Here is a 19746-nt window from a genome sequence, read left to right as displayed (position 1 = left end):
TTTATAATATTAGAAAAGATTTCTGTTTAAAATCAATGCTGTTCTTTTGAACTTCTTTTCATCAAAGAAAAACATTAAAAAACGTACCAACCCCAAACTTTTGAATGACACTTTTACAGATTGAAACATGTACGTCTTGCCCTGTTCGAAGTGTGCTGTGTCAATGATATTGATGCTTTCTCTCTCTCTGTTTGTGTGTGTGTGCCTGTAGGATGGATTGGTAAAGGCCAACATGGAGAAGCTGACTTTTTATGCTCTGTCAGCTCCAGAGAAGTTGGATCGGATCGGGGCGTACCTGTCTGAGAGACTGTCTCGTGATGTAGCTAGACACCGTTATGGGTACTGAAATTCATAACAAGCCTGATCCGATATACCCATCTTGTGATTTGTAATGCACATGTTTTTCTTTCTCCTGTTCCTCTTGCCCATATTCAGTGTGTGTTTGTCTCTTCAGGTATGTGTGTATTGCGATGGAAGCCCTCGACCAGCTGCTAATGGCCTGCCACTGTCAGAGTATCAACCTGTTCGTGGAGAGTTTCCTGAAGATGGTGCGGAAACTCCTGGAGGCAGACAAACCCAACCTGCAAATCCTGGGAACAAACTCTGTATGTACACACTGTTGTATGGTAGTTCACTGACGCAGAGGGTACTGCACTGAACTGCAGTCTTCATGAGTGCAAGTTCTATAAAATGTATTTAAAAAATCTTTATCCAATAATCACTAATGGATGGGATAGTTAAGAAACTTAAAGGAATAGTTTACCCAAAAATGAAAATTAGTTTGTAAGAAACAAATCCATCAACTAAATTACCACTTTTTTGTCACATTCTGATAGTAAAAGTGTGTAATATGGCCCTTTTAATGCTCTGTATTTTGGACCCCATGTGCAGTGTTTGTTTTATATAAAACATTTGCTGATGAACGTTGTAGATGAGCAACAAACAAGCAGACACACTGCAGTGCATCCATCTAAATGCAATCAGGACATGGAAATAAAATCAAATTCAATTATAGATCAAAACGAGTAATCTAGGGCGTTGAACATGCACCCACATTTAGCATATAAAATGCAATGCTTAAACTGAGAGTGACTAACCCGTTTTATTTTATTCTGTATCATCCAGAACCACCTTAGCTACTGCATGCTGCAGATATCAGTCACATATAAAAACCCCTTTTAAACTGATTTATTTCTCAGTGGTGTTTCACAATGACCTTATTTACCTGGAAATGCTAGGACAGAGATGCGTTAGTCATAACTGCACCCACATCTGTTCTCTGAAGGTTCATCGGGTTCCGCAAAAGCCAAATTGCATAGGAAGGAAATGTAGGTCCAGAGTTTGCGATGCAGTTATTCATTAATTACAGATTTGATATGCAGGCACTAGTTTAAAATGATTCATTACATCATCTAGGTGACAGGGTCTCATTTATCAGTTCTCTACCATTTCTATATTAAGGCATTTTATTTTTATTTTATTCATGACCTTGGTGATCTTGATCTAAAATAGCTGAAATCTATAAATAAGCTAAACCTGTCAAATGATAAAAGATTGGGTTCGTTTTTAGTCTGAAACTAATTCGGTAAGACTGTATATAACAGATTAGTAGTTCATGTACATTGAAATATTAATATACATGCAAATATCTGAATCTGTGAAATTATATGTGAATATATGATGCATGAGTTTCATGGCATTTCTAACTATTCAAATCTGCATTACCTAATGAACCTGTCCTAATCTTAAAATAATGTATTCATGTTATTAGTTTAATTAACTTCCAAGTGAAGCCTATTCCCCTACAGTAAATGGATATTTATTATTATTGTTTGTTGGTGTCAGAAAAGCTTTTATTGTCTAATAATGATGATGAGGTGACAGTGCTGTCGATTGGGGTTAATGTAGAACAAAACATTTTAATCTTTGATAATACCATCATAATCACCCACTCACTGGCCCTGGGTGGAGCAGCATTTGCAGTCTTTTCAAGGAAATGGGTTTTTAACCTGATTTGGCTTTGGTTTGTCTAGGTATGTAATTAATTTATTTCTATTAAATTGCTCTCATTTTGCAGTTTGTGAAGTTTGCTAACATCGAGGAGGACACCGCCTCGTATCATCGCAGTTACGATTTCTTTGTGTCACGGTTTAGTGAGATGTGCCATTCCAACTATGAGGACCCTGACATCCGCACCAAGTGAGCAAACACACACGCACACATCTGGCAGTGTGCAGTCAGTGTAGACAGACAGTTAGTTAGTTAGTTAATTAGTTAGTTAGTTAGTTAGTTAGTTAGTTAGTTAAGTTAGTAGGGGTGTAACTGTACATGTATTCGTACCAAAAATTATTATGTCACTTTTTTAAAGGAAATTCAAATAATAAATTCAGATTTTACGCTCTTTGATGTCACGTGACAGATCGCTGTATAAACGCCTCACTTTAAACGTCAGCGTGGAGTTCGAGTGAGCGCGATCATCCCTTATTCTTTACTACTAGTTTTAACGCGAAATAAACATAAACGAACAAATCATGCCTCTTGTAGTCACACAATCAGTGTTTCAACTGTGGAAAGACCTCAATAAAACAGCTTGTATACAAAATGTCACGTTTACCTCACGCAAGTCATCAGTGTCCAATGTCCACAGCTCGTTAGTTCGCTATAGAGAAATAAAGTCTAGAGAAGAGCATTTTGCGAAATATTAGACTATATACTCATTATATTTTACTTTACCTGTTAGTGATGTCTTAATTATTGTATGTTTAAATAAATCTGTTATGAAACAAGTTACAACAGCCACTGTGTAAATGAATATAATTCAACAACAAATAGAAATGTTGTAATTTAGAAGTTAATTTAAAAATGGCGTTATGTGCAATGTATATGTTTTCATAAATTTATTTTACGTTTAGTGTTATTATATTAAAAGGGCTCTTTATAGTTTAGAGCAGAAACTGAGGTAGATTTTTATCCCTAAGAAAATAGTAATTATAATTTAATTTATTTAAAGAAAGAGCAATTTGTTCAGTAAACCACTGTTTAATAAAAAAAAATAATAATAAAAATTTGTTTAGTTTTCCCCCCTGCTGGAACCATACCGTAATATAAACCATACCGAACCATGACGTCAAAACATCGTCATGTACGTACCAAACCGTCATGTTTGTGTACCGTTACACCCCTGATAGATCGATAGATTGATGGATGGATAGATGGATAGATAGATGGAGAACATTAAAGAGAATATACACTATATACACGCTATACACACATTTTTCACATCTAATTGAACATTTCCTCATCTCAGAATCCGAATGGCTGGCATCAAAGGTCTACAGGGAGTAGTGAGGAAGACCATAAACGATGAGTTGCAGGCAAACATCTGGGACCCTCAGCACATGGACAAGATCGTCCCCTCACTGCTCTTCAATCTGCAGTCTGGTGAAGGCACAGAGAGGTGAGAGTGTTGGGCTTAAACTGGCTAATAATTGACTCATATGGGACACAAACTTGTCTTCCTCCAGGGATGCTTGGCGGCTCTCGCGGCTGAATCCTCCATTGAGCCGCATCATTAACCTTTACTAATTACTTGTATACAAATGGAAATCCAAGTGATATAATAGGTATGAAATTATCTAGTAATTACAAGCAGTTGTGATTGGTTCAGCCATTAAGCCCCAACCTTTTCTAGAACCATTTCAAGCATTTCAACTGCCATTCTGCCTGCTTATTCTATTTGTGTGGGTGAGAATCAGCCACTCACTGTCTTTGCACCTACAGTCCGATGCCTACAAGGGAAATAACTTGAGATATTGTCCCTGCTGACAACTCAAAGCCAAGTGGAAGATCACGCAGTGATAACTGCAGTGATCATGTGACTTTCCTTTGAGTTTCCTCATGTATTTTCCTTTGACTGTTATATTCCTTTGATATTTTACTGGACTATCCTCCTTTTAAAGTTACTAGGTTTTATTAAGAAATTTCAATAGTAGATTAGAAATAATTAGGATCACTAATATTGTGAATTTTTAAGAAGTCATCTCCTTTGCTCACCAAGACTCCATTTATTTGATCAAAAATACATTAAAACAGTAATATTCTGAAATATTATTACAATTTAAAATAAATGTGGTGACAGCCAAATTTTCAGCATCATTACTATTGCTATTATTATTAATTATATTATGATCCTTTAGAAATAATTTTACTATGCTGATTTGCTGCTGAAGATAAATGTATTATTATCAGTTTTTAAAACAGTTGTGGTGCTTAATATTTTATGGAAAACCCTGATACATTTTGTCAGGATTCTTTGATAAATAGAAAGTTGAAAATAGAAAGTCTTTACTGTCACTTTTGAAAAAAAAAAAAAAAAAACTTTCTGACCCCAAACTGATTGGTAGTTTTTTTTTAATCAAATAACAAGTTAAGATTATTCATCACAAATTAATAAGCCTGGCAACAGTACAAAACTTTTTCACAATATATATATATGACGAGTAAAGGTTATGGCTACAGCTGATTTATGCACCTGCACATCTTTTAAATTTTGCATTAGTACAAAAAGTTGCAATGTTTGAAATTTGAAATCAGAATTGATCTATGAATCACTTCCATTATAATCAACAAAGCTGGCTCCTTGTTGATGCGCCCCCTAATTACAGCCATAATTACACCACGGGTGGAGACGTTAATTACCCCTTTCTGCTGTTGCTATGTGCTAATTGGCGTTTGATGTAAAGGGCAGCTGATAATTAACTCGTCCTGTGAGATGTGCACATTTCAGATGGGCAGAACAGCTAGGCTGGTTTAGTGCAACCACAGCAGTGGAATAAAACACAATGTACTTTTATTTTTGGTCAACTAAACAGTCCAGCATCCTTCTGGACGTGTGGCAGGAGGCTTTTAGTTTAGGTGAGAAGAGTTTCTGTAGATTTAGCCCAGCGTCATGTGGTTATATAACCGAGGGACGGTGAGCGGAGCAGCAGGCTGACTGACAGCAGGGTGTGTGAGGGCAGAGGAACAGTGTGATTAATTAATGATGAGACAAACTCTTTTTTTTTTGACACACGCACCGTGAAGCTCACACAGGAAGTTTTCCATTATACATAACACAATGTCAGACTTTCAGGCTCCTACGTTATACAAAAAAGCATTTTCATAATCTCTGTTTTGTCTGATGTTTTCTTTTAAAAAAACTTGAGAAGCAAAAGATGTATGATAATCAGACTTGATAAGTCTCAAATGAGCAGTATAGTTGCTGTAACAAGTTTTTAAAAATGTTAGAACTGCTATCAAATATTAAGCTGAAAGAGTTTCTGTAGCTCTGAGAAGTTTAGTGTGCAATATTGTTGTACTTTCAGTCTCCTAAATTACACAAAAGTCATTTTCTTAATCTGTTTGGTCTTGTTTTCTTGTAAAAACATCAGAACATTCCTAAGATAAATATACCTAACCCTAACCCAAAATGTGTTTAAGTACTTGATGAGACTAATGAATCTCTGATATTTTACAGGACCGTCTTGCTTTTAATGTTACTAGGGAATGGTTTTAAGAAATTTCAGTAGTAACAATGTTAGAATTACTGTCAAATATTAAACTGAAAGATTTTATGGAGTTGTAATGTTGTACTTGTAATACAAGGTTTAATTGTATGCAGTATTATTATTTTGTATTAATTTTAATTTCAGACTTTTAGGCTTCAAAATTACACAGCAAGCTTTTACCTATTCTGTAATTGTCTTGTTTTCTTGTAATAAAAAAATCATCAGATCATATTTAAGAAAAAGCACATGGACAAGATCGTCCCCTCACTGCTCTTCAATCTGCAGTCTGGTGAAGGCACAGAGAGGTGAGAGTGTTGGGCTTAAACTGGCTAATAATTGACTCATATGGGACACAAACTTGTCTTCCTCCAGGGATGCTTGGCGGCTCTCGCGGCTGAATCCTCCATTGAGCCGCATCATTAACCTTTACTAATTACTTGTATACAAATGGAAATCCAAGTGATATAATAGGTATGAAATTATCTAGTAATTACAAGCAGTTGTGATTGGTTCAGCCATTAAGCCCCAACCTTTTCTAGAACCATTTCAAGCATTTCAACTGCCATTCTGCCTGCTTATTCTATTTGTGTGGGTGAGAATCAGCCACTCACTGTCTTTGCACCTACAGTCCGATGCCTACAAGGGAAATAACTTGAGATATTGTCCCTGCTGACAACTCAAAGCCAAGTGGAAGATCACGCAGTGATAACTGCAGTGATCATGTGACTTTCCTTTGAGTTTCCTCATGTATTTTCCTTTGACTGTTATATTCCTTTGATATTTTACTGGACTATCCTCCTTTTAAAGTTACTAGGTTTTATTAAGAAATTTCAATAGTAGATTAGAAATAATTAGAATCACTAATATTGTGAATTTTTAAGAAGTCATCTCCTTTGCTCACCAAGACTCCATTTATTTGATCAAAAATACATTAAAACAGTAATATTCTGAAATATTATTACAATTTAAAATAAATGTGGTGACAGCCAAATTTTCAGCATCATTACTATTGCTATTATTATTAATTATATTATGATCCTTTAGAAATAATTTTACTATGCTGATTTGCTGCTGAAGATAAATGTATTATTATCAGTTTTTAAAACAGTTGTGGTGCTTAATATTTTATGGAAAACCCTGATACATTTTGTCAGGATTCTTTGATAAATAGAAAGTTGAAAATAGAAAGTCTTTACTGTCACTTTTGAAAAAAAAAAAAAAAAACTTTCTGACCCCAAACTGATTGGTAGTTTTTTTTTAATCAAATAACAAGTTAAGATTATTCATCACAAATTAATAAGCCTGGCAACAGTACAAAACTTTTTCACAATATATATATATGACGAGTAAAGGTTATGGCTACAGCTGATTTATGCACCTGCACATCTTTTAAATTTTGCATTAGTACAAAAAGTTGCAATGTTTGAAATTTGAAATCAGAATTGATCTATGAATCACTTCCATTATAATCAACAAAGCTGGCTCCTTGTTGATGCGCCCCCTAATTACAGCCATAATTACACCACGGGTGGAGACGTTAATTACCCCTTTCTGCTGTTGCTATGTGCTAATTGGCGTTTGATGTAAAGGGCAGCTGATAATTAACTCGTCCTGTGAGATGTGCACATTTCAGATGGGCAGAACAGCTAGGCTGGTTTAGTGCAACCACAGCAGTGGAATAAAACACAATGTACTTTTATTTCTGGTCAACTAAACAGTCCAGCATCCTTCTGGACGTGTGGCAGGAGGCTTTTAGTTTAGGTGAGAAGAGTTTCTGTAGATTTAGCCCAGCGTCATGTGGTTATATAACCGAGGGACGGTGAGCGGAGCAGCAGGCTGACTGACAGCAGGGTGTGTGAGGGCAGAGGAACAGTGTGATTAATTAATGATGAGACAAACTCTTTTTTTTTTGACACACGCACCGTGAAGCTCACACAGGAAGTTTTCCATTATACATAACACAATGTCAGACTTTCAGGCTCCTACATTATACAAAAAAGCATTTTCATAATCTCTGTTTTGTCTGATGTTTTCTTTTAAAAAAACTTGAGAAGCAAAAGATGTATGATAATCAGACTTGATAAGTCTCAAATGAGCAGTATAGTTGCTGTAACAAGTTTTAAAAAATGTTAGAACTGCTATCAAATATTAAGCTGAAAGAGTTTCTGTAGCTCTGAGAAGTTTAGTGTGCAATATTGTTGTACTTTCAGTCTCCCTTATTACACGAAAGTCATTTTCTTAATCTGTTTGGTCTTGTTTTCTTGTAAAAACATCAGAACATTCCTAAGATAAATATACCTAACCCTAACCCAAAATGTGTTTAAGTACTTGATGAGACTAATGAATCTCTGATATTTTACAGGACCGTCTTGCTTTTAATGTTACTAGGGAATGGTTTTAAGAAATTTCAGTAGTAACAATGTTAGAATTACTGTCAAATATTAAACTGAAAGATTTTATGGAGTTGTAATGTTGTACTTGTAATACAAGGTTTAATTGTATGCAGTATTATTATTTTGTATTAATTTTAATTTCAGACTTTTAGGCTTCAAAATTACACAGCAAGCTTTTACCTATTCTGTAATTGTCTTGTTTTCTTGTAATAAAAAAATCATCAGATCATATTTAAGAAAAACTTACTTGAGAAGCAATATATGAGCTAATAAGAAACTGTAAGATTCATGTGTCTATAGTTGCTGTAGCATATTTTGCTGGACTGTCTTGCTTTTAATATTCTAGACAATGGTGTTTAGAAATTTCAATAGTAAATGTTTTTTCAAAATATTATAATTACTATCAAATGCTAAACTAAAATATTTGAATAGCTGTAGAAATAATATTTGTTGTATGCAATATTTTATTGTTTTCAGGCTAAGTTATGCAAATAGTGTTTTTAAAACTGTTTTGTCCTGTTTTCTTGTTAAAAGACCATCAGAACATATTTAAGATGAATGAATATGTATGATAACATCTTGCATTTCAAACTAAATTTGGATTAAGTGGAGATTAGCCAATTATAATAGAGGTAATATCAAAGTCTTAAAGTTGCAGTAGCAGGAAAACTGTTTTTCTAAATACATCTAAATGATAACATTTTTAGTGCAAGAATCCTTGAAATGGACTGCTAAAAATTGGCTACAGGTGTTTTGTTTTTTTACTTGTAAACACTCATTATATTTGTCAGTACGTTTTTTATTAAGCTTCTCAGAAACCAAAGCTGTGTTTAAATCCTCAGTTGAGAAGAGCTGAAAACAAAAAGCCTCCCTCTCTTTCTTTTTCCTCTGCAGTCGCTCTCCCTCCCCGCTGCAGGCCAGTGAGAAGGAGAGAGAAAGCCCAGCCGAGCTGACGGAGCGCTGCTTTCGGGAACTGCTGGGCCGTGCCGCTTATGGCAACATCAAGAACGCAGTCACCCCTGTGCTTATGTAAGAGACCCGCCTGTCAGCTTAGGTTATGAAGGTTGAGAATTTCATTTTGTAAACCTATACAGGCATTGCTTCAGTTTTTAAGCTATAGCTGTATGCCATTTAAGATTAAGTGAATTTGTCTTATAATTGTAGTCTCTTAATGTTGGCATTTCGATAAGGGACTAAGAGTAACTCCGAATACTTAATACACGTGTTCAGTTATGGAGTATTTATGACTTTTTAATTAATCTCACTGCGGGTGCGGTGAATCTAATTTTTCAGTCACTTTTGGCTTCGTTTCTCAAGCTCAAGGTCTGTTCTCTCACCGCAGGCATCTTGATAATCACTCGCTGTGGGAAGGCAAAACATTTGCAGTGCGCTGCTTTAAGATCATCATGTACTCCATTCAGGTGAGTTCAGAATCTAAGCTTGCTTGTTGTTATTATTAAAAAAGAATAAATGGAAGAAAAAAAGGATAATTTAATGATTTATTGAAATGTATACTGATGTTTACCTAATGAAAAAAATACATGCCATTGATTTGTATTTATTTTGTTAATTTTATTTAAATATTTAATATATTTTTTTATTTAAAATTTATAATAAATAATTTTGGGTGGCACCCAAAGCTGTTTGTCCGAACATTTTTAAAGCTTTATTTAACTTTTTTAAAATTTAAATGATATATTAGTATTTTTGCATTGGTTACAGTAGTGAAGCAAAAATTAATATTTTAAATATGTAAGTATATACTATATATCTGTTTATTTATTTTATACAAAAAAATTTTTTTTTACCATGTTAGTTATTCTCTCTTCTTTGTCTATCTTTCTTTCTCTCCCTCCAGTCCCAGCATTCTCATCTGGTCATCCAGCAGCTCTTGGGCCATGTGGATGCCAACAGTAAGAGCTCAGCCACAGTGCGTGCTGGGATAGTGGAGGTCCTTCTGGAGGCGGCTGGCATCGCTGCCAGTGGCTCTGTTGGTGAGTATGGATTTGCAGCCTGGTTAATGTGAATCACTACCATGAATATACAAAACATTAAGTAGTGTAGCCGGTGCACAGGAGCAGACCGGTGTCTTTTTGCACATACTGTAACGCATATCACATATTTTACGCCTGTGCTCAGTATCTGGGTCACTCTCCCCCAGACGTTAAGCCTTTCTTCAGGGAGAACAGAACTGTGACATTGCATCTGACCCAATCTAGATTTCAGCCAAAAATATACATTTGACAGCCCGACTCTACTCTCTGACGTCAAGTCAGTGCTCAAACCTAATATCCGTGTGAAAGCCCTTCACACCTCCTCTTGCAGCAATGCTGCTGACCCAAGGGGGGCGACGCCACCTGCAGCTTTAAGCTAGAACTATGAAAACTGATTCATTTTCAGTTCATTTGACCATTTGGAGATTTAAATATTCTAGTTATAAAAATGTACTTTAACTTATATGTGTGTGTGTGTGTGTATATATTTTTGTGAATTTATGTATGTATGTTTATTTAATTAAGATTTTATGTAGTTGCAATGTTGTAATTGTAAAACAAGGTTTAATTGTACACTCTAAAAAATGTTGGGTTGTTTCAACCCAATTTTGGGTCAAATATGGACTAACCCAACCGTTGGGTTACATTTTTACATTAAATTTTTAACCCAAAAGTTGGATTAGTCCATATTGTTTGTCCGAACATTTTTAAAGCTTTATTTAACTTTTTTAAAATTTAAATGATATATTAGTATTTTTGCATTGGTTACAGTAGTGAAGCAAAAATTAATATTTTAAATATGTAAGTATATACTATATATCTGTTTATTTATTTTATACAAAAAAAATTTTTTTTACCATGTTAGTTATTCTCTCTTCTTTGTCTATCTTTCTTTCTCTCCCTCCAGTCCCAGCATTCTCATCTGGTCATTCAGCAGCTCTTGGGCCATGTGGATGCCAACAGTAAGAGCTCAGCCACAGTGCGTGCTGGGATAGTGGAGGTCCTTCTGGAGGCGGCTGGCATCGCTGCCAGTGGCTCTGTTGGTGAGTATGGATTTGCAGCCTGGTTAATGTGAATCACTACCATGAATATACAAAACATTAAGTAGTGTAGCCGGTGCACAGGAGCAGACCGGTGTCTTTTTGCACATACTGTAACGCATATCACATATTTTACGCCTGTGCTCAGTATCTGGGTCACTCTCCCCCAGACGTTAAGCCTTTCTTCAGGGAGAACAGAACTGTGACATTGCATCTGACCCAATCTAGATTTCAGCCAAAAATATACATTTGACAGCCCGACTCTACTCTCTGACGTCAAGTCAGTGCTCAAACCTAATATCCGTGTGAAAGCCCTTCACACCTCCTCTTGCAGCAATGCTGCTGACCCAAGGGGGGCGACGCCACCTGCAGCTTTAAGCTAGAACTATGAAAACTGATTCATTTTCAGTTCATTTGACCATTTGGAGATTTAAATATTCTAGTTATAAAAATGTACTTTAACTTATATGTGTGTGTGTGTGTGTATATATTTTTGTGAATTTATGTATGTATGTTTATTTAATTAAGATTTTATGTAGTTGCAATGTTGTAATTGTAAAACAAGGTTTAATTGTACACTCTAAAAAATGTTGGGTTGTTTCAACCCAATTTTGGGTCAAATATGGACTAACCCAACCGTTGGGTTACATTTTTACATTAAATTTTTAACCCAAAAGTTGGATTAGTCCATATTTGACCCAAAGTTGGGTTGAAACAACCCAGCATTTTTTAGTGTATGCAGCATTATTATTTTGTATTATTGTATTATTTTTAATTTTAGACTTGTAGGCTTCTAAATTACACAACAAGCTTTTCCTTATTCTGTGATTTTCTTGTTTTCTTGTAAAAAATCATCAGAACATATTTAAGAAAAATTTACTTGAGAAGCAAAATATGTGTTAATAAGATTGTCAGATTCATGTGACTCTATAGTTGCTGGACTGTCTTGTTTTAATGTTGTAGACAATGGTGTTTACTGTTTAGAAATTTAAATAGTAAGTGTTTTTAAAAATATTAGAGTTACTATCAAATATTAAACTGAAAGATTTTATAAAGTTGTAGCAAGAATTTCTTTTGTATGCAATATTATATTGTATTGTACTGGAAATTATGTTCAAATACTACATTTAATGTCACAGAACTTTACATAAACACAGGCTTTCTCAATATTTTCAGTCGCTGTTTGAATGTAGTAAAACCACATACCAGAGAACATTTGGGTCATGTTTGCATTTTCTTCTGTCACTGCTCGTAATCCTAACCTTGAAAGTATAGAATTAGGCATTATATAATATCCTTAGGATCATTTATACATGTTAAAATCATCTGAGAATTGAATAAATAGTTGTAACCTGGCTCAGAGGAAGATGGGGCAGATTTTCTGGTGATTAATACAAGACTTCTTCACCTTGCAAATGGCTGTCAGAAGCAAAAATGCTATGAAATGCACAATATATTTTGTGAGAAAGTGTTACTTGCTAGAGCAAAACAGGAAAACATTTTGGAGTCCACACCTCAAAATTAGTAAGAAACAGTAACGGATTTCATTCAGCAAATATGATGCTAGTCATTATAACAATTTTAATTTGTTCACAAATTGGACACCTTGAGATGATCGCACTGGATATCTCCATTTGTACTTATTTAGTCTGCTCAGCTGTGATGACTGATTTAAAAAAAAAAAAAAACATCTCTGCATATATTATAAATGTGTGTGTTTGTTGCTTATTTTAGGCCCCACAGTGTTGGAGGTTTTCAACACACTGCTCCGGCATCTGAGGCTCAGTGTGGACTATGAGCTCACAGGATCATACAACTGCACTAACATCGGCACCAAAATCATCAAGGAGCATGAGGAGAGACAGCTACAGGAAGCCGTCATCAGGACTATCGGTGTGTGTGTGTGTGTGTGTGTGTGTGTGTGTGTGTGTGTGTGTGTGTGTGTGAGCATAACGTGACCCACATTTCAATCTTCTTTAAATTTTCAGATTTTTCATTACTATGGTCTGTGTGTTTTGAAATCAGGCTCATTTGCAAACACGTTACCAACCTACCAGCGTTCTGAGGTGATGCTCTTCATCATGGGGAAGATCCCTATTCCAGGCATGCATCCCATGCTGCCCTCTACAGGCTCAGGGTGAGCACTGCAGTCACTATTGTGTCCCTAAATCAGGGATCCTCAAATCTGGCCCACGAGATCCACTTTCCTGCAGAGTTTAGCTCTAACCCTAATCAAACACACCTGAGCATACTAATCAGTGTCTTCAGGATCATTAGAAAATCACAGGTAGGTGAGTTTGATCAGGGTTGGAGCTAAACTCTGCAGCGCATTGGACCTCCAGGGCAAGATTTGAGAAACCCTGCCATAAATGTTTATGGTTGTCAATGAAAATTCTCTTTAAAAAAAAAAGCGGACTCAAACAAAATAATTCAGTTGCAAAATCACTGTTTTACCCTTAACACGAATTAAATGACCTGAAATTTATGAGGTGAACATACTGTATTTACTTCTGTCTTTACTGCAGGCCTGAGGGCAACCGAATGATCCAAGTCATGCTGTTGAAGTCCTTGAGACAGGTAAACTCTCTACCTGCTTGATGCCTCATGAAAGAGAATTGCATCAAAGCACAGATTTGATGTTGTAAAGATCATGCTTCTCTCTTTCTTTTTAGGTCACATGTGGTTTCCAGACGACCAACATGCTGACAGCTCTTCCCAACTCCTTTCTGGACCCACTGCTGTCATTTGCTCTGCTAGAAGATGCAGAAATTCGACTGTTGGTGCTGGAAATACTAGTCAGCCTTATCGATCGCCATGACAACCTCCCCAAGTTCTCCAGCATCAGGTTAGTATCTTTATTGGATTTACACCTATATATATATATATATATATATATATATATATATATATATATATATATATGAAACTTTTAAAGTTGTAAGTAATAAAATAAAATGGATGTAACCAAGACCAAGCAGGTGGGGAAAAAGAAGAATTAACCAACTCTAATAACCTTTCACTATCTCACCTAATGGATAAAATCAAGCCCTGCTCTACATTAACTGAATATTCAGTTTTTGAATTAGATGTGTCACAAATAAGGTAAATGCGTTCCAGTATATATGCAGATCATTTGACTGTCAATTAGAAAATCAGAGTTCCTCTTCATACAATAAACTGAGCTTTACTATGGTTTCATGTTTTGTTTATTTTCCCATGCAGTATCATCTCTGATATCTCTGTGCTTAAACTCAAAGTGGACAAGTGCTCACGTCAAGACAACCTCTTCATGAAAAAGGTACAACAACCCTCTAATCATCGCTCAACTTCCTGCTTTTATCATTCTGATCTGAACTCAGTGCTTCTGTTGGGTCTGCATGAGAGAATGCATGCATGTCCAAAGGGTTTTAAGTGTGTTGACTGTGATATCTCTCTGTTTTTAGCATGCCCAGCACCTGTATAGACACGTCTACCTGTGCAGTAAGGAACAGAGCAGCGTGCAGCCTCACTTTGAGAAGCTCTACTCACTCCTGGCCCTCATCAGCATGGAGCTAGCCAACGAAGAGGTGGTGGTGGACCTGATCCGTGTGGCGCTCGCTCTACAGGTGTGCCCTCATTGTGTTTACGCTTTTAAAGTCCCCCTGAAATCAAATTTTAGGTTTTGTGGATTTTATTATGAATATGTTACCCTTAAGGTTATGTAATGGTATTGTAAAATTCACAGTTTACAGTCTCAAATCCTAGAAAACTTTTTGATCTGATTGAAACATAAATTCTGACAAGGCAGCATTTGAGGTTACCGAAATCTGTTACCTCCCTCTATTTCACACACACTGGCTTAAATATTACCCAAATTCATTATGGTGCTGTTTAACTGTCTGTTTTATATTTTAGAAATCATTTTGGTCTTAAATTAACAGCTGTGAATATATAGCAGGGTCACCAAATCTGACAAGGTAACATTAGAGGTTACCAATATCTGTTTCACACACAGTGGCTTTAATGTTACCCAAATTCATTTGGGTGAGGTCTGAACTTTATTTCCTACATAATTTTATATTCTAGAAAACATTTTGATCGGATATGAACAGCTGCAGATATACAGCAGTCACCAAATCTGACAAGGCAGCATTAGATGTTACCAAAATCTGTTAACTCCCTCTATTTCACACACAATGGCTTTAATGTTACCCAAATTTATTCTGGTGATGTTTGAACTTCTTTGGTTTATATCATAGAAAACATTTTGACCTGATATGAACTGCTGCAGATGTTTAGATGTTACCAAAATCTGTTAACTCCCTCTATTTCACACACAATGGCTTTAATGTTACCCAAATTCATTCTGGTGATGTTTGAACTTCTTTGGTTTATATCATAGAAAACATTTTGACCTGATATGAACAGCTGCAGATGTACAATAATGTCACCAAATCTGACACGGCAGCATTATAAGTTACAGAAATCTGTTACCAATCTCTATTTCTTACACAATGGCTTTAATGTTACCCAAATTCACTCTGCTTATGTCTAATCTCTTCTGTTTTATATTCTAAAAAAAACATTTCAGAAACATCAAAAAAAACATGCATATTCATGACATGTGTCATGTCATGATTATGTAGGTGTTATGTCATGATTATGAAGGTGTCATGTCAGTCTTATGCACACCCCTTCAAGTAAAGTGTAACCCAATAATGTCACCAAATCTGACATGGCAGCATTATAAGTTACAGAAATCTGTTACCAATCTCTATTTCTTACACAATGGCTTTAATGTTACCCAAATTCACTCTGCTTATGTCTAATCTCTTCTGTTTTATATTCTAAAAAAAACATTTTGCTCTGATATGAACAGCTGCAGATATACAGCAACATTACCAAATCTGAAAAGGCAGCATAAGATGTTACCAAAATCTGTTACCTGTTACTATTACCTTTAATGTTACCCAAATTCACCTCTGTTTGATATCCTGTAAAGCATTAGGGTCTTAAATTAACAGCTGAGAATATACAGCAGGGTCACCTAATCTGACATGATTCAAGGTTACCAAGGGTTTCTTTAAAAGTGATACTGAAATTGAAGTTTTTAAATTAGAAAGTCAACATCTTCATGAGTTTTTGAATGTTCAGCATGTAGTTTTTTGTTTTCGTCATAAGCTACATGGTTCAGTGGTGATGTATTTCAGTGTGTTTTCTCATCTTCCTGTGTCACATTAGGGTCTTAAATTAACAGCTGAGAATATACAGCAGGGTCACCAAATCTGACATGATTCAAGGTTACCAAGGGTTTCTTTAAAAGTGATACTGAAATTGAAGTTTTTAAATTAGAAAGTCAACATCTTCATGAGTTTTTGAATGTTCAGCATGTAGTTTTTTTGTTTTCGTCATAAGCTACATGGTTCAGTGGTGATGTATTTCAGTGTGTTTTCTCATCTTCCTGTGTCGCTTTCTGTCCAGGACTTGGCTCTGAGCAGTGAGGAGACGTTACCGGTGTATAGCCGCTGTGCTGTTCATGCTCTGTCCTCTGCTTACCTCAATCTCATCAGTCAGCTCACCACAGTGCCAGCGTTCTGCCAGCACGTTCATGAGGTCAGTGCCTCTCTGTAGTCTCTCTGTCACTAACAATTTTTGGCAACTGTATTGAATTAAAATTTTAGATGAATAAAGGGTACAAATCTTTTTGCAGGTGATTGAAATGAGACAAAAAGAAAGTCCTTACCTGTTACCTGAGGATGTCTTCATTGAAAACCCAAAGTAAGACAAACTATGAGTCATCAGAGTTGTTTTATTTAATGTTATATATTATGTTCAATATTATTCAGCAAGGATGCATTAAATTGACCAGAAGTGACAATAAAGATATTTATATTTCAAATGAATGCTATTCATCCATCATGCTTATTCTATTCATCAAAGAATCCTGAAAAAATATCACAATTTCCACAAAAATATTTTAAGCAGGTTTTCAGTTTTATAAGAAATGTCTCTTGCGTAGCAAATCGGCATATTAGAATGATTTCTGTAGGGCCATGTGACTCTGAAGACTGGAGTAATGGCTGCTTCAAATTCAGCTTTGCCATCATCATCAATGACATTTTCAAGTAGAACATTTTCAAACAGTTTAATTGATTAATTAATATTTCACAATATTATAATTATGATTTGCTATCATAAATTGTCGGTCCTCTGTTGATTTCCCAGGATTCCTAAGACACTGGAGAAGCTGGAAGGAGAGCTGTTGTTCCAACAAGCCAAGATAACTGAGGTTCTTGGAGGAAGCGGCTACAACACTGAGCGACTAGCTACACCTTATGTCCCACAGTTCACAGGTGCATAGATGAGCCACATCATATACCATGTAAAATCTAAATTTATTTTCTTTGGTCTCAATTGTGCGCAATTATCATGCACCAATCAAATCCCAGTAGATAACTGCTCTTCATTGTTTCCCGCTGAATATTCTTTTTCTCTTAAAAACGTCACATGGCACACTCTTAATGCGTTATGTGTGCCTTTCATGTTGTTTCCAGAAAACAATGCAATTCTTATTGTAGATAAGCAGATAATCAAGCTGTAGCCAATGCAATCAAGGCATTTGCATTGCAGATTAACTGATTATCTTTAGTCTGATTAGCTTTAGTCTAAAGTTGTTTCTGCTTATTAACTGACTGACAGAGATGGATCGCATAAACAGTTGATTAATTCCACCCTCTTCCCTTAGATGAGGACCGGCTGTCAAAAAGAAAGAGCATTGGAGAAACAATATCTCTGCAGGTGGAGGTCGAGTCCAGAAACAGTCCAGAGAAAGAGGAGGTAAATGAAAACATGAAAATATACAATCCTTACAACCAGGGCCGGCGCAAGCTCAACTGCCGCTCTAGGCAAAACCCTACCGTGCCGCCCCCACTTCACATTCACAATTAAACACGATCATTAAGATGCATGTGAAAGACTGGACATTTTGTTTATTGGTACAACTGCGTTAAAATAAAGCAGATACGGGCGTGTTTTCTGATTATTATATATTTTTTTCCTACTGCAACGTAAAAAAAATTAATTAATAAAAAATAACCACTAGTATAGCTGCAAAAGCAAAGTAAGTGTATGTACAGGCCTGAAGTGGCCATGGGAAGATTTGGGAGAATTCCCGGTAAGCAGCTCGAACACGGAAAGCACAAGTCTCTGTAGTTCATTTTCACTAAGAGACATAGAAATCTGTTCAAACCGTGCTGTACAGCCGAAATCCCTATTTGTAGTCAGGGTGTAATTTGAACAAGCTGGGTCCGGGTCCAGCACCTCCAAATTCCGATAACCTCATTTGGCGGATCCCCCTCCTCACGCACCAATGAAAGATGAAAAATTCGTATCAGGGTTATTATAGTTTTGCATTTTTTTATTTGTTTTTATTTTAATATCGCTTTCCATTTTCTTTTATTTCATTTAATAATTTGGTTCATTTTAGTTTGTTTTTATTTTGTGAACAGATTTATAGCCTATTTCGTTTTTATACAGATTAGTTTCAGTTTTAATTTTAGTTTTAGTAATTAAAGTTTAGCAGAATTAACAGTACACTGAATGACCAAAGACATGTTAATTTAATCTTATTGACGCAAACCTCTAGCGACACAAAATTAAAGCATGCTGAGATTGAGTAGAAAATTATTATTTATTTTTGATTATTATTATTATTATTTAGGTGTTCAATAACTGCTGTTGGTTTGGTTTCGTTTTAGTTTTTCATTTATTTTGACATTTTTCTTTCTCTAAATGCCTTTTAGTTAAATACAGTTCTTAATACAACATATTTTACAGTTTAAACATGTATACAACATTACTTACATTTAAACTCATTTAACAAGCATTTTAGAAGTAAAAATGAAACATTTAATCGTCGCAAAAAGACTGATGCGGCTTGTTTAGTTGACTTGGTTTGCTTTGCATAAAATAAAATGATTTACAGCAAAGAAACTGTTTTATAGATTAAGTAAAACATACACAAACTTATATTTGACCAAAGAAATGCAAGTCGGCGGCACTGAGAATTACTCTCACCTAAAGAGAATGCAAAATATCTGCGCTCATTACAAACACTGGGTTGTTGCGACTCTCCTGTCCCAGGAGCTGAGTTACACAAAAACTACCCAAACACACAAAAAATGTTGCAATAAAATAACCATGATTTTTTAGAGTATTTGTGCATACTATAAAAGCAACTGATGCAAGCTGGTAATCAATTGGGTCCACTAAATGATTGCGCGAATGCTCCATTACCTCTTCATCCTCTGATCACTTGCCGGTGTTGTGCTGAATTTTGCACCCCTGCCAGATTATGCACCCCCTCGTTGAAGTCGTTACCTGATTGCTTAATCCCAACCCCGCCCCTAATCCTAACCTCTCCCCCACACCTACTCCTAAACCTACCAATGCTAGGGGGTACATAATCTGGCAGGGTGCAAATTTCTACTCCGGATCCGTCACCCCGCTTTATTCCGCGACCTCGCAATTTACAAATGAAACACTGTTCGTAGCGTTATAAATGATAAAGGCTAAATATCTAGGCTACCTGGCTAAAAAAAAATAAATCACATTTTAAATTTATTTGATTTATTTTTTTTTTTTTTTTGTGTACGTGGGGGTGTATCCATTTTTTGATCCAGTGTTTGGATGTACGTGGATGAACATGCTTATCTAATAGATTACACCAGGGGTGCCCAACCCTGTTCCTGGAGATCTACCTTCCTGCAAAGATCAGCTAAAACCCTGATCAAAC

General features: G+C 35.7%; 1 protein-coding gene across 3 annotated transcripts in view; it reads left to right on the top strand.

Moving 5' to 3' along the window:
* Positions 1-215: 215 nt before the first annotated feature.
* Positions 216-19746, top strand: part of LOC107603095 (protein EFR3 homolog B-like) — a 27803-nt gene continuing 8272 nt past the window's right edge. For 2 of the 3 annotated variants that reach the window (XM_016295804.1, XM_016295802.1), the window contains exons 1-18: positions 216-339; positions 455-605; positions 2078-2199; positions 3308-3398; positions 5793-5851; positions 8834-8968; positions 9282-9360; positions 9798-9933; positions 12708-12866; positions 12999-13110; positions 13499-13550; positions 13646-13818; positions 14196-14271; positions 14417-14578; positions 16434-16565; positions 16663-16730; positions 17178-17305; positions 17698-17789. In XM_016295804.1, coding sequence (XP_016151290.1) covers positions 233-339; positions 455-605; positions 2078-2199; positions 3308-3398; positions 5793-5851; positions 8834-8968; positions 9282-9360; positions 9798-9933; positions 12708-12866; positions 12999-13110; positions 13499-13550; positions 13646-13818; positions 14196-14271; positions 14417-14578; positions 16434-16565; positions 16663-16730; positions 17178-17305; positions 17698-17789 — 2034 coding nt within the window. In that variant the 5' untranslated portion in view covers positions 216-232. Of the gene's footprint in view, positions 340-454; positions 606-2077; positions 2200-3307; positions 3458-5792; positions 5852-8833; positions 8969-9281; positions 9361-9797; positions 9934-12707; positions 12867-12998; positions 13111-13498; positions 13551-13645; positions 13819-14195; positions 14272-14416; positions 14579-16433; positions 16566-16662; positions 16731-17177; positions 17306-17697; positions 17790-19746 lie in introns of all 3 variants that reach the window. The other variant, XM_016295803.1, reaches the window with a different exon arrangement.

Source organism: Sinocyclocheilus grahami, unplaced genomic scaffold (assembly GCF_001515645.1).
Source record: "Sinocyclocheilus grahami isolate Dianchi unplaced genomic scaffold, SAMN03320097.WGS_v1.1 scaffold340.1, whole genome shotgun sequence".
NCBI classification, from domain to species: Eukaryota; Metazoa; Chordata; class Actinopteri; order Cypriniformes; family Cyprinidae; genus Sinocyclocheilus; species Sinocyclocheilus grahami.
Note: the sequence above shows the minus strand (reverse complement) of the source record. Positions and strands in the feature narration are given on the sequence as shown.